At 36.5% G+C, this 15,610-nt stretch overlaps 1 protein-coding gene across 1 annotated transcript; it reads right to left on the bottom strand.

Moving 5' to 3' along the window:
• Nucleotides 1-790: 790 nt before the first annotated feature.
• On the bottom strand, nucleotides 791-15,563 carry LOC115965268 (disease resistance protein RGA2-like). The gene is made up of 4 exons (XM_031084439.1): nucleotides 15,527-15,563; nucleotides 12,994-13,068; nucleotides 12,746-12,835; nucleotides 791-4,969 (listed from the first exon to the last, which is right to left on the bottom strand). The coding sequence occupies exons 2-4, from the start codon at nucleotides 13,024-13,026 to the stop codon at nucleotides 791-793; spliced, it is 4,302 nt and encodes a 1,433-aa protein (XP_030940299.1). The 5' UTR covers nucleotides 13,027-13,068; nucleotides 15,527-15,563.
• Nucleotides 15,564-15,610: the final 47 nt, after the last annotated feature.

Below are 15,610 nucleotides of genomic sequence, written 5' to 3'. Positions count from 1 at the left end.
CTTGGTTATTTTCCAAGATGTTCTTGCAAGCTTCATGATTTAGCCAAAAAGATTTAAACATGTTAGAAACCTTCAAAAGCTATATAAATAATTAGAATTACCAACACCTTCATTGCTGTCTAAAACTTTATAAGAAATTTAAGCTTTGCTTCCACTAGTAGAACTGGGGATCACATAACTTCATGGACCAGTAAAACTGACCTACCAACCCAAACATGAAAACAAAAATCCGCAAGACTTTCTCCCACCCATGTCTAATCTCATTCTTATGCAACCCAACTCCACTTTCCCACAATAAATTCACTCAAATAAACACAGGAATTATGACCCAGCCCAAATTAACAAAATCTATTTCCAACTTTTACAAAGCCCTGAAAATAAGAACTGCTCCATGTATTATATTAGAATTCCAGCTCATGAAATTGAAAAGAATGAGTATGTTTTCATCAATGGACATAATCAATTTGATACCAATAAGTGAAGGTTACAAGAAACGTTGAGAAAAAGAATGAGTATGTATGTTATCCAGGAGGACATGCGTTTTGAAGTGCAAAGTTTCAGATTTTTTGCAAAGTTTCACTAATCAGAGTGGTTAGTGTGATAAATTTCTATTAATTAATTCAATATGCATTAATCTAAAATATTTTTTTTTTAATTAACTTAAAATGTTAAGATGTGAAATTTAAGAATAGCCCGTTTAAAAAAAAAATTACATAAATAAATTGGGGGTGGATGAGTAGGAAATGGAATATACTTCTAGTCCAGATATAAGTACACTTACTAATCATCTTCAGTCGTCAAAGACGTCAAATTCTTCATTATCAGTGTCAAAGCCGTCAAAGTTGTCAGAGTCCTCAGAATCCTTCCCTTGGATGTATTTTCCTTTGATTCTGATGTTTGGAACATGGGCAATCTGGAACCACTCAACGCTGCTCCCTTCTGCACATCTTTTCTCTAAATTGCGGCAATCATCAATGTGCAGATGTTTTAAATTGGTGAGGTGTAGAATGGGAAGATCCATCAGCTTTTTGCAATAGCAAAGAGACAGCTTTTGAAGACAAGAAAGATTGCCCAACCAATCAGGCAAAGCTTCCATTCCGTTAAAGTTCTGTATCCGCAGCTCTTCAAGGGCAGTGAAGAGTTGAATTTCATTCGGGAGAGAGTTGAGTGTAGGCCTCCCAAGCAATATTAGCTTTTTGAGGGACGCGTGAATGGAAGGATAACGCAGAATCGGGAAAGCATCCGACTCTTCAATAAACCCACTGATTACCAAATTCTTTAAGCGGCCTTCTCGCAAAAGCTTCAGTCTTAGATCAGGACAGTTGCTAAGTTTTAAATTAATAAGAGAATGAAATACTTCTCCTAAATCTGGAATTGATTTCAGATTGGGACAGTCCTCAATCTTCAAATATTGAAGAGATGTACAGACTTGTAGCCCACTGGGTAGTTCATCAATACCACACCCTATTATCTCCAAGTGTTGAATAACTGACGGGACACCTGGCAAATACCTCAGATTAGGACAACGGTATACTACGAATTTCTGAAGGGAAACGTAGGTGTGCAATGACTCTGGAATTGATTTCAAATTCAAACAGCAGCTAATCTTCAAATATTGAAGAGATGTACAGAATTGTAGCCCACTGGGTTGTTCATCAATACCACATAATATTATCTCCAAGTGTTGAATAACTGACGGGACACCTGGCAAATACCTCAGATTAGGACAACAGAATACTATGAACTTTTGAAGGGAAATACAGGTGTGCAGTGATTTTGGAATTGATTTCAGGTTAGAACAGTCCCCAATCTTCAAAAATTGAAGAGATGTACAGGATTGTAGCCCACTGGGTAGTTCATCAATACCACACCCTATTATCTCCAAGTGTTGAATAACTGACGGGACACCTGGCAAATACCTTAGATTAGGACAACAGAATACTATGAACTTTTGAAGGGAAATACAGGTGTGCAGTGATTCTGGAATTGATTTCAGGTTCGAACAGTCCCCAATCTTCAAAAATTGAAGACATGTACAGGATTGTAACCCACTGGGTAGTTCATCAATACCACACCCTATTATCTCCAAGTGTTGAATAACTGACGGGACACCTGGCAAATACCTTAGATTAGGACAACAGAATACTACGAACTTTTGAAGGGAAACACAGGTGTGTAGTGATTCTGGAATTGATTTTAGGTTCAGACAGTCCCCAATCTTCAAAAATTGAAGAGATGTACAGAATTGTAGCCCACTGGATAGTTCATCAATACCACACCCTATTATACCCAAGTGTCGAATAACTGACGGGACACCTGGCAAATACCTCAGATTAAGACAACATAATACTACGAACTTCTGAAGGCAAACGCAAGTGTGCAGTGATTCCGGAATTGATTTCAGATTCGGACAGTCCTCAATCGTCAAAAATTGAAGAGATGTGCAAAATTGTAGCCCGTTGGGTAGTTCATCAATACCACACCCTATTATCTCCAAGTGTTGAATAACTGACGGGACACCTGGCAAATACCTCAGTTGATGACAATATCGCACTACAAACTTCTGAAGAGAAACGCAGGTGTGTAGTGATTCTGGAATTGATTTCAAATTCAAACAGCTTCTAATCTCCAAATATTGAAGAGATGCACAGAATTGTAGCCCACTAGGTAGTTCATCAATACCACACCCTATTATCTCCAAGTGTCGAATAACCGACGGGACACATGGCAATGACCTCAGCTTAGGACAATCCTCTACTACCAACTTCTTAAGGGAAACGCAGGTGTGCACTAACAACACCTCACCTGCGCTTGTCAACTTCTTTGCATCCTTCCACTCTTCTAAGCCATGCATCCCCACCAATTTGAGTATTCTCAATGCCGGAAATAATATAGTATTTGTGTAACTCCCATCACTGTAACTGTAAAACTCACTTCCTATACTTCTTACCTTCAACATTCCTAATATTTCAAGAACCCTAAGACAGGGTAAATGCCCGAGAGTGGGAACTTCTTCACATGCCATACACCAATTCAATTTGATATGAATTAGATTGTGAAATAGCGACAAATCATTAACCCAAGATGGGAATTTCTTTCCTCCATACCGTTCGATTGTTAAGCTTTTCAAATTTGGGTGAGGATGGAGACCTTCCAACACCTTTTCATCTCTATCATACTTGTCCAATTTTCTATGAATACGTCTCCAAAATAATCCCAACTTGAATATTTCCTTTTCTTTTAATTTTGCACTTTTGGCTTCTTCCTCGTCTTCCACATTCTCTAGATTCCTGATCTCTATTTCTCCTCTGAGATTCTTTAAAGCTCCCAATTCTTCAATTCGATTGCCTTCATCTGGACCCACAACAAAAATTGGCAATGTTTGAAGGCAAGTCAACCGTCCCATATTTTTGAGTGGTTTCCATATGCATGATATACTCATCAAACCTCCAATACTAAAATGTCTCAAGTTAATCAAATTGCTTAGGTCTTCCGGAAGCTTCATGAGTTTATGGCATTCATCAATTCTTAAAGTTTGCAAATTGTAGAGTTGGGTAATGGATTTTGGTAATTCCTCAATTTCAGTGTGCAAGATGTGAAGAAGCCTCAAATGTATCAACTGCTCAATTGAATTTGGCAACCCTGTTATACTATGCCCAAATAATTTTAAAACACGTAAGCATTTAAAATTTGATAACATGTCATCAAAGTCTAGATTTTCTGAAATTAATGTGTGCATTTTTATGAAATTATCTCCACTAAATGAAGTTCTTGATGTTGTTTTGCCATCAGATCGGACAAATAAAGGTTGTACTTTACGAACATTATCCACAGAGTCTCCCTCCAAAATTAGAATTTCAAAATTTGAAATTGAAATCGCAAAATCATGCACCAAATTATGCATTTTACAACTAATAATATCACCATAGGCATTCTTTCTAGCATTCTGGAAAAAGGAAGTAGCCAACAAAATATTGAAATACATGTTACCAATATCTTCTATCACCTTATTACCTTCTTTAGATGGTTCAAGGAACCCTTCAGCCATCCAATGCTGAATTACTTCGTCCTTTTTCATGTTATAATCTTTAGGGAAAATTGCACAGTATGCGAAACATCGTTTCAAAGATGGTGTTCGAAGATGATCATAGCCTAACTTTAATATGTGAAACGCTCCATTATTTCTATCGTCAAGTAAATCCCAATTTTTATCATTTTGAATCGATAGCCATTCACCTTTATCATGTATAAAGTACATTATTCTCCCTAAAAATTCTGCAGCCCATGGAACCCTTTTACATTTTTTAACAATCTCCTTTCCAATTTTCTCCAAATCTAGAGTTAGAAGTCTTTCATTTGCAGATGCTCTTTTCTTGAATATGGACCAATAATCATATTCTGAGAATTCATACTGGGGAAGGGTCTCCGTGATTTCTATCACACTATCACAATAGGTTGCTTCAACAATGTTATTTCCAACATTTTGATTAACTTTTGAATCATCAAGGAAGGAGTCTATCTCCATGTTAAAGCTAATCTCAGGGATCGAATTCACAAACTCCGTTCGAAGATCATAACTAGCAATGTCACCTTTAAGTCTATTTAATGATTCGTTGATGGTCTTAATTTTGTTTGCCATAATGATAATGTCATTAGAGGTTGAAGAGTAGTTTAGTACCTTTTGCTGAAGAATGTTATAGCCAAACTCATCTAACACATCATCAATGTCATAAGCAACACGTCTAAGCTCTACTAACCAACTCCTCACAAAATCATCACTTGCTTGTCTTTTCTCAGCATCATTTAACACAAGTTGAATTTGGGTTAACAAGATAAGAAGGTCTATTAGCCCTTCCTTGAAACCCAACTCAAAACTAATATGTTGCTCTATAACAATTGATCTCAACTTGGCTAGAAGTCCCTCCACAAAAACACCAAGTAAAATTTCAGCTATGTATTCTGCCTTACTCTGCATAAGAGACAATAGTATGAAATTGTTTGTGGAGTGTAGAGTACAATTCTATTTAAAATAAACAAGGTGGGTCCAGATATATTTATATATTGGAAATATTATGATTTTCACCTTCTTAATTTTTATACAATAATTAATAGTTTTTTTTCTTTTGGAGTTTTATAATAACTAGTCGCAAACACACACAATACATGGAAATATATAATTATTTTTAAATGTGGTATAATATATAACCTATTATCTAAATTTTATTGTAGATAATTTGTTCTCCCTAAAAATTAAACAAACTCTAAAAGTAATTTATATTTCTCTATTTTTACAAATATATAATTTTATCATTTATGGTGTTTTTGATTGATTTTTTTTTTTTTAGTTGTCCATATTTTTCTAACTATTGTTATTATGCATTATATTTTCCTAATTTCTTTTTGTATAACTAAAATTTTTAAGTTTCAAATATATTATTCAAATTTTTTATTCTCTTAAGAAGATTGTCATGATAATCAAAATTGATCATATAGTTACAATGAATATTACTCAAATAAATTGATAGCAATATAGTACTCCTAACCCAAACCTTTTTTTTCCCTATTTTTAGGTAAGTACACCAAAATGGATTGAAGTGGACCATTATGGACTCAACTGGAATGAGTTGGACCAAACTGGACTATAATAGATCAAATTGGACTGCAATGGACCGAATGCCAAATCATAATTAGTAAACATAAATAAAAAAATTAATAATAATAATAATAATAAAGTGATGTAAAACCATTATCTTTGATAAGTGATGTATTCCAATGTGATGGAAGTGGTTTGTTTTAAAAGTAATATCAATTAGATTTGTTATCACATTAATATTTTTTACTAAATTATTATAAATGCACTTGTGATTCTACATGCTTGTTGAACGTTTTATTCAAATTAAATTCGGTACTACGTACACCATAAAAAAATTTAGAAAAACCACTTACATGTAATATTTTATACAAAAAGAAAAAGAAAAGGGAGAGGGGGAGACACTTTGTTAAGAGCTTTATTATCTCTATCCTTTGACGTTGATGAAAATGACATATGGTTCTCTAAGTAGGAGCGGAATTGGACCCGACATTGAAGGCTATCAAAAAAAAAAAGAAAAGAAAAAAAGAGCGAAATTGGACCCTTCAACTTAGCCTTGAATACTACATTAGCTTATGGATATATATATAGTAGTGGAATGAGATTTTTTTCAAGTGAGTTTAAACTAAAAATAAATAAATGGTGTCTCCATCCAAGATATTTGTATTACATGTGTGGGGCCCAATAATCTATGGGCCAGGCCCATTTGCTCGTGGAGAGTCCGAAGGCCCAAGCCGAGGAGAGCTATGGCCCAAGCCCGATAAACACGGAGCACAAAACTGTTTTGGAATACAGCCGAGGACAGTTCAGTCCTCGGCAGATCCAAAATCCTACCGGAATAAAGGGGTAAAATTGGAATTGGACTAAACTTGAAAAGAGACCTAAAATATCTTGGGAAAGTTACCCTTATGACCCTTCCCAGATAAGACTCTGCATCTAGCAGAGCCGTATTCTCCAGCCTTATCAATCATCCCCCACAATTTCGGGATTAGACTGATGGGACAAGTATCAATCTTGGAAATGTTGACCCTATACGTGGACGAAGGACAGTGGACGCAGGCTAGTATAAAAGGAAAAATAAGTAATCTAGGGAGGGGGGTGGGAAAAAATGGTCAAAAACCAGAACCTCCCAGCCCACCTCCAGAAGAAAGACTCCATGGGTGAAGGAAAACTTAACCTTGTATGAACACCACGAAAAACCCACCGCCTATCGATCAAGGCCTAGCCTTCCAAACCCACGCTCTACAAATGATATTGTTAAGGCCTTTTCACGTGCGAACCCGACACTGTTGCGGTCCGCCACGAATCGCGTCCTTACAATTGGCGTCGTCTGTGGGAAAGGCTTGTGTGTTGGTGTAGGAAGTGGGTCGATAGAGTTTCTTCGTTATTTCTAACCGTTGGTTATAGAGTACTAGTATAAAGTTCTGCTAAGGACTACGTTTCTTGACTAGGGGCTTGGTTGAGGAGCTAACTCCCTTAAAGCCAAGGTCCCCCGTAAAGAGCAAACTAGGCACTTGGTAGTGTTAATCGTATGGATAAACTCTAGGGGCTTGGCTGAGGAGCTAACCCCCCTAAAGCCAAGATCCCACACAAAGAGAAAACTAGGTTTTGGACAGAACCAAGGCATTGCATGGTCCACGGACTCAAGCCTCTGGGGAAACCAACTACCTGGATGTGGAAAACTAGGTTTTGGACAGAACCAAGGCATTGCATGGTCCACGGACTCAAGCCTCTGGGGAAACCAACTACCTGGATGTGGAAAACTAGGTTTTGGACAGAACCAAGGCATTGCATGGTCCACGGACTCAAGCCTCTGGGGAAACCAACTACCTGGATGTGGAAAACTAGGTTTTGGACAGAACCAAGGCATTGCGTGGTCCACGGACTCAAGCCTCTGGAGAAACCAACTACCTGGATATGGAAAACTAGGTTTTGGACAGAACCAAGGCATTGCATAGTCCTCGGACTCAAGCCTATGGGGAAACCAACTACTTGGATGAGGAACCAACTATCTAAAAAAAAAACTATGGCCCATAAACCTCGAAATCCATCCGAAGAGAACTCCGCGTTAACAGATGGGTTAATACCTTGATTGCGCGGATTCCTCGGTCCACCCTCGGATCCCCAGTATCAAAGGGGTTGATGCGATACGGCGCAATATATTACCCAAAAACACAACCAAAGTCCCTCGCTACTCGGCTACCCTCTCGGACAAATTACTTAGAGTTTATCGCTCTCGGACGTCGCTCTAGCATGCATCGCGCAGCACTCAGCGGTTATCCCGGTTAGTTCCAAAAGTTTAATTTATTGATGATTAACATTGTTATGCTTGATAATATTTGTAAGTTTAAACTAGTAGGAATCTGTGTTAAGGCATTTTTCTGCCTGGAATATCGTTAAGGGCAAGCTTATATTTAATATTCATGCATAAAGTAGTTGTTACGGAGAAGAAAGATATGTATAGAGAAATAGACACATATTTTATTAAGACAAAGGAACAGTACAGTGTACAATGAAAAGCTGAAACAAAGCCTACATTGAAGCTAACTACGTAAGTAGAGAGTGAAGATAAAGCCGAGGAGGAAGCACAGAGGAGAAGTTGGCTACTGCCTCGAGACCTTATTCCTCCTCAATGCTTTTGCACGCCCATAACTCAGGCAGCAAAAGAACCCAACTTGGGGCCTGCCCCGGTGAAGAAAAGGTGCAGGGGACCTGACCTCAGGCTAACACCATCTACAGAAAAGGTGCAGGGAGCCGGAAGTTGGGGAGCCCCCGCAAAAATTTGCCTGCTACAAGGCAGACGGCGCTGATGGCGGAAATTCCTTCTTCTGACATACCAGAAATCTGGCATGACCAGAACCTGCTTCGGATTTTGACTAAAAGAGGGAGAAACACCCTTTCCCCTCTGTCGAACTGGAATATTCTCTTGAATTTGTGCCTCCTTTGCCCGTGCCTCACTATCTGGAGTCTCAGAAGGACACGGCGCCTTTGTGGCGGAGAGAGCCCTTTTGCCCCAACCCTCGCTTCGAACATGATGTACTGGGAGAGAAGATTAAAGGATTTGTGCGAAAGTAAAGCGACATTCTCTCCTATTTATTTAAGAGATAAGGTGGAGGCATTTAATTCACGCAGCGTCCCAAGGAACGCTACAGAAAAAATGTCTCTGGCTCGATTTCCAACGTCGTCTGCAACCCTGAGGCTAAAGGAGTCTCGAGAAGGCACACCTCGAACACTGGGACGCCAAAAAGTACCGCGTGATCAAAGACTACGGAAATACCTCTTAATTTGCGGGCCCAGTAAATTCGCGGCCCAGGCCCGTTCAGCATAGGAGCCCAGGGACAGAACCAAGGCCTTGTATGGTCCTCGGACTCAAGCCTATGGGGAAACCAAGTACATAAAAAATTACAAGTTTTGGACAGAACCAAGGCCTTGCATGGTCCTCGGACCCAAGCCTATAGGGAAACCAAGTACAAAAAATTATAATTATTACAAGTCTTGGACAGAACCAAGGCCTTGTATGGTCCTCGAACCCAAGCCAATGGGGAAACCAAATACTTGGATAAGAAAAGGTTTGAATTTCGTAAGATGGGTTACTTGATAAAAATGTCAGGTCACTTCATCCACGGCTTAAACACCATAAAAGGTTAAGGCCAATAAAGGTGTAAGGAAGGTGGTGGAACGCCCCAGCATTTAGTCGTATAAGAAGGCTGTTCATTTGGTGGGTGATATATCTTCAAATGGTTATTCCTCACACGGCATCAAGCCTTCGTTTTTCTCCTCGGCTAGCATGGGGTAAGTATTACTTTTCACTGGTCGGCCTTATTGTGCCAAGCATTTCTATTAAAGTTATGGCGACATCTTTTTATTATCAAGTATTTTGGTCTTAGTCGTCATTGATTTAGATGCTATATTATGGTGCCGAGCAGCGTTTGTAAATTTAAAAAAAAAAGGCATAGAGACAAAACATGCGAAATAAAATAACAACAATTTTTATTAATACGAAAAATTATTACAACGTACAAAGAGGGGCTCAAACGAGCCTATACAAAATGTGAACTGCCTAAGCAACAATTACATCCGTAGTACAGATAAGTAAACTGTCAGGCGTCTTTTAAACTCGTCTTCAAAGTCTCTCCAATCTCCGCCTCAATACTGCTCATATTACGATAAGAACCTTCTTTGGAAAAAATGAAGGAGAAGGAAATAGTAAGGAAGAAATCAATGAAGAAGATGGAGGAGATGAATGAAGAAGATGGAGGACATGAGTAAAGAAGGAGGAGAAGAAGAGAGAAGAGATGAAAAGAAAGAAAAAGAAGCAAAAGAGGGAGAAGTGAAAGCACCAGGAAGGATCTGGTGCTGGGAAGACTAAGAAAGGGAGACGGAGGATAGCACCAGTGAAGGAAGAGAGGAAGAAGCAGGGGCACTTGGTCCCTGCCTCGATCCTGACTCCCAACACACTGGAGCCATATTAGGTATGCTCATGAGAGCGCGGTTAGTACTGATGATGGGTGTTCTCGACTCAGTCACGCCGAAAGTTTGACGTGACGAGTCTCTGCTTCGGATTTTGGCTGAAAGGAAGGTAAGACGAATCTTAAGCCTCCGCCATCCTTGCCCTGACCGAGCCATTTCGAGCTTTACTAGAACATGACGCTTTGAGGAGGGGTGTGGTTTCTTCATTATTTGTTATGGTAAAGTGTATCACGATTTAGTGTATAAACCAGTGGGTAAAATGAACCCTAAGGGAGGCCAAGTATTTCAAATCTCAGAAGGATGAAAAGGGATTCTTTACAAAAACAATAACCTCCTCCCTTCCTTCTTATACAGAGGGTGGAGCGGGAGACATTTAATAGGTTCAGATCTCCAAAGGAATCTGCCAACACAAACACGCCGGTTCCGTTTCTCCACCCCATCAAAACAAACCGCCGAATTAAAGTAATCTCGTAAATAGTGGTCATTAAAAGCGCGTTTTGGATACCCAAACGATAAGAACGCATCAAGCGCGAAAACAAAAAACTGTCTCATAGACCGGTGCATTTCTTGGACAGATGAAGAGCCGCCAGCATTATTAATAGGCCAAATTGATTGGGCCGTAGGAAGAGGTTCGGCATCACCAAAACCCCCTTTCCAACCAAGAGGTTGGACAGCCGGGTTTTGAGGGGCTATTGTGGGGCCCAATAATCTATGGGCCAGGCCCATTTGCTCGTGGAGAGTCCGAAGGCCCAAGCCGAGGAGAGCTATGGCCCAAGCCCGATAAACACGGAGCACAAAACTGTTTTGGAATACAGCCGAGGACAGTTCAGTCCTCGACAGATCCAAAATCCTACCGGAATAAAGGGGTAAAATTGGAATTGGACTAAACTTGAAAAGAGACCTAAAATATCTTGGGAAAGTTACCCTTATGACCCTTCCCAGATAAGACTCTGCATCTAGCAGAGCCGTATTCTCCAGCCTTATCAATCATCCCCCACAATTCTGGGATTAGACTGATGGGACAAGTATCAGTCTTGGAAATGTTGACCCTATACGTGGACGAAGGACAGTGGACGCAGGCTAGTATAAAAGGAAAAATAAGTAATCTAGGGAGGGGGTTGGGAAAAATGGCCAAAAACCAGAGCCTCCCAGCCCACCTCCAGGAGAAAGACTCCATGGGTGAAGGAAAACTTAACCTTGTATGAACACCACGAAAAACCCACCGCCTATCGATCAAGGCCTAGCCTTCCAAACCCACGCTCTACAAATGATATTGTTAGGGCTTTTTCACGTGCGAACCCGACACTGTTGCGGTCCGCCACGAATCGCGTCCTTACAACATGTATTTTCTATTATAAGTTAAATTTAAAGGGTGTGTTTGTTTAAAAGTGAAATATGGTGGATGAAAAACTTTGATGAGAAAATGGAAGGAAAACTTTTTGGAGTTGTATGATTGGGTGGGAAGGAAGGAAAATAAATGGTGGGACCCAGGTGTTTTCTCTCCGAGCCTACCAAAATGTTTTCTCCTCAAAATGGAGAGAAAACTGAAATGAAAAATTGGACATCATTTTTGGACAAAAATGCCAATGTGCTATTGCATATGGGCTTGCCTACGTTGCTCTTCTTCATTTTTTTTTTTTTTCTTTTTCCTTTTCCTTTTCTTTCCTCTTGGATGTGGCCTCTTCTTTTCTTTTTCTTTTTTTCTTTTTTCTTTTTCTTTTGCTTTTTCTTTTGCTTTTTTTCTTGGTTTTTTTGTTTTTGTTTAGATGTGATTTTTTTGTTCTAGACATGATTCTTATTTTTTAATAAATTTAGGTGAATGATTTTTTTTTTTTTTTGTTTATCACTTTTATTTTATTTTAATTGGGTATCATTTTTTAACAAGAGTATATGCATAAATTTATACAAACTCACTTTTTCCATCCTTCTACTTTTCCACTCTCAACCAAAGAAAAATGAGGGAAATCAAAATCTTTTCCATCCTTCCACCATTTTCTATCCTCCTACTTTTCCATTCCTCCAACCAAACGGACCCTAATATTCAAGAATGTGTAAAGTGATGGTCATATCATGATTGATAAGTTATAATTAATTTTGAGATTGAGTAAAGGTATAATGTATTATTGCATACATTAATATTTATATACATATTTTTTGAAGAAATGATGGAAAGAAAATGGAGACTTGGCCACCGACTTGGTTTAACAAAAACATAACAATAATAATGCTACAATTCAACTTTTAGATATTATATAGATTAGTCTTGAATACAAATCTTTTGTCCCATTTTTTGTGTTCCATATTATTTTCCACCTTCTCTTCCCCCCTCCTCCACCCCCCCCCCCCCAATTTCTCCCTTCCCCCCTTAAGTTCATAAACAAACACACTTATCCCCTCTTCCCTATGGTATAACTATCAAATTATATAAATAAATAAAATAACAATAATGCTAAGAATTTTGTAGTTACTGACATTACACTTCTCCAATGGAAGAGAACATGAGTTCAAACTCCCCTTACCCACTTGTTGCAAGGAAAAAAATTCACTTAATAATATAGAAATTTATTATAATGTTTTATTTGATTCAACCAATTAAAATCAATAACTGAAAATGTTATCACAATTTCACTGCTAAGATTATGATGAAATATAATCTAAATATAAAATATTTACATCTTTACTCACCTTTTCAAACACTCTGCTTAACTTGTCATCCTTTGATATTGAAGTTGAGCTGTTTTCCCTCTCCTTATCCTTGTTTGAAGTTGATGCACCCTTAAGTTTTTTGTTAGGTTCACCAAATGTTAGAGAAGCTTCCTCTTGGACCTCTTTAGGCACTTTTGTACAAATATTAATATCGTGACCTTTAGCTCCAGCCAAGTGATATTTAATCCTTGTAGCACCCCCAGCAAAAATACTTTCACAATACTTACATTTGAAACGACCATTATTTTGTTTTTCAACATGCTCCCAAAATCGATCTTTCTTTCGAACCATATTTCTTTTCCCTTACAACAGATATATAAAGAGTTTAATATTAGAATATAAAAAAATTGATAATAAAAATGGATCTGTAGAGTAATAAAATTAATTTAAATAATATAGATATATAGAATAATAAAAATAAGCTTGTTATATTTCTTTAAAAATAGTATATAATTATTTTATGTCTATCAAAATCACCTTCAAGTAGTTTTTTGCTAAGCCCTCTAATGGCTAGATAAGCTTGGAATTCGTGTATTTTTAGGAACCTTTCTACAAATAGCAATATCACGATCAATAAATCTAATCCTTGAAACACTTCCATCAAACTTTTCATCTTATTTTGTTTACTGTGTTAATAAACTATATATAATATTTAGCCAAGAAAATATAAAATCCATAGCATGAAAGAGTGAAAGACATGTCAGAGTGCACTTACTCTATTAGTTCACAAACAGGTAGATGCCGCAAATGGACACCAAGAGAAAGAGATTAGGTAAAGTCTGAGAACAATAGAATGAAGAAAAAAAAGTAATCGTATAGCAATTTGTTATAACGTGTTTTATATCTCTCGCCGAAAGACTCAAATGATTAGAACAAGTAGTAGGACTAACACTCTGCCGAAAGAAGATGATTTTGGATTCGATGTGTACATAACATGACATCTTAGAGAAATGCCATAGACATTGAACTTAATATGTTTTACAGTACATGCCTTTCTGTTTTGGATTCTAAGGTAAATTTGGTTCCTATGTTGTTGGAAATTTTAGAAGAGTTCCAACTAATAAGACTCTTGTTACCCAAAATGGGAATTACAACACAAACATATGTAACAGATGTTTACTTCTGTGGGTCAAAACACTGGAAGCATTAATCACATTCACAGGCCCTTTTTATATACAGCTTTGTTTCAAAAAGCCTCATGAGATTCTCTTCATTTTTTTTTTTTTTTTAAATTTTTTATTAAAGGAATGAGATTCTTGGTTTTTCCCCCAACCAACTCATCAATCATCACCCGGAATGAGTTTATATTACTTTACCCATCTTGCAGTTTTTATTATTATTATTAGTTTTCCTTCATTTTTTATGGATTATTTCTGCAATTCTTTTTTATTTATATCATAATTAATAAATTACTATTTCTTTAAATGTCAAATTTCATTTGAAAAAGAATAAGAATTCTTTTTCATTTTATCAAAGAATGTTAAAGGTTTAAACCAAGCCAAAAAAAAAAGTTGAAAAAAAGAACTAAAAGTTATAATATATTTTTTTTTTTTTAAGAAGAGAAAAAGAACGTTATTATTAACTTTTGAGAGCAATAACTTAAAAAAAAAAAATAAGAATCACAAATTCATGTAATAATTTATAAATTTGTGTACAAATAAGAATTATAAGAGTGGTCAAAATTTTAATTTTTTTTGAGGTTGACTATAATGTTTCAAGTATATATATTCACATTAGTTGTTAAATTATTGCAACTTGATCATTCTATGAGTATATTAACCAAAATTTCAGAACTGACACAATTTTTGTATGAGATATGTCAAGTTCCTAAAATTCCTTTCATGAGAGAAGTGGAAATTTTCTTTAAAAGAAAAAAACAAAATGAATTATTCATGCGTAACAAATTCATTAAAATAAAACCCTCAAACAAATAAATACTATTTGAATGTTTTTTATTAATTATTTAGATTAGACTCAAGTACTCATATACATGCATATGAGAGTCGCTTTGGCTTCACCACTAGTCTTGCTCTTGATTGAACAAGGTCGATATATTAAAAAGCAAGTTTAGATTCGAGGTTTTCTCATTTCAATTCACTCTGTTTATTTCGAGTTTCGACGATAATATTTTCTAGAAAATGAGTTATTTTTCAAAAAGTATTTTTATAAAATTATCTCATTTTTCAATGTTAGTAGCAACCTTAAATAAGTTGAAAAACAATATCCAGACTTTTCTTATTTAGCTTGCTGTGAGATAAAACTGTTTTATAAAAACATTTAATAGAAAACAATTTCTAAAAATAAGTCATACTTTTTCTGTTGACCACAAATAGCTTTCCTTTGACTTATTTTTTCTTATGCTAAAATACAAAAAATTATCTTTACACAAGACTTTCCATCAAAACAAAAGAACATGACTTAGATAAAAATGGTCTGTATATCTCATGAAACAAATAGCAAGAGAGACGTTTAACCAAAAAAAAAATCGCAAAAGAGATAAGTACGTAAGTGTCATAAAAAATGAACCACATATTAGTTGCATATATTAAGAATATACCAGATATATGCAATTTACCCCAAAAAATAATAATAAAGATTTGGATTTTATCTTCTAGTTTAAATAACTTAAATAAAGTAGATTTTTTTTTCCGATTTAATATATGAATTGAAATGATTAATGATTAGTAAAACTATATATTCAGCCAATTTAAAATAATAATAAAATTGAATAGCATGAAAGACATGTCAGGGTGTACTTACTGTAGTAGCTTGCAAATAGGTAGACGCAGTCAGGAAGAGTGAGAGAAAGAGAGAAGGAAATAGAAATAGTCTGAGAAGAATAAA

The sequence above is a fragment of the Quercus lobata genome, chromosome 10 (genome assembly GCF_001633185.2).
Source record: "Quercus lobata isolate SW786 chromosome 10, ValleyOak3.0 Primary Assembly, whole genome shotgun sequence".
Classification (NCBI taxonomy): domain Eukaryota; kingdom Viridiplantae; phylum Streptophyta; class Magnoliopsida; order Fagales; family Fagaceae; genus Quercus; species Quercus lobata.
The sequence above is the reverse complement of the archived record's forward strand: the minus strand, read 5'-3'. Positions and strand labels throughout refer to the sequence as shown.

Excerpts from the sequence above, each read along its gene's own strand:
- LOC115965268 (XM_031084439.1), bottom strand. The coding sequence starts at position 13,026 with ATGTTGAAAAACAAAATAATGGTCGTTTCAAAT. Across the intron at positions 12,836-12,993 it reads AAATAATGGTCGTTTCAAAT|GGTGCATCAACTTCAAACAA; the intron begins GTAAGTATTGTG and ends AAAAAACTTAAG. Across the intron at positions 4,970-12,745 it reads TAAGCAGAGTGTTTGAAAAG|AGTAAGGCAGAATACATAGC; the intron begins GTGAGTAAAGAT and ends TCTCTTATGCAG.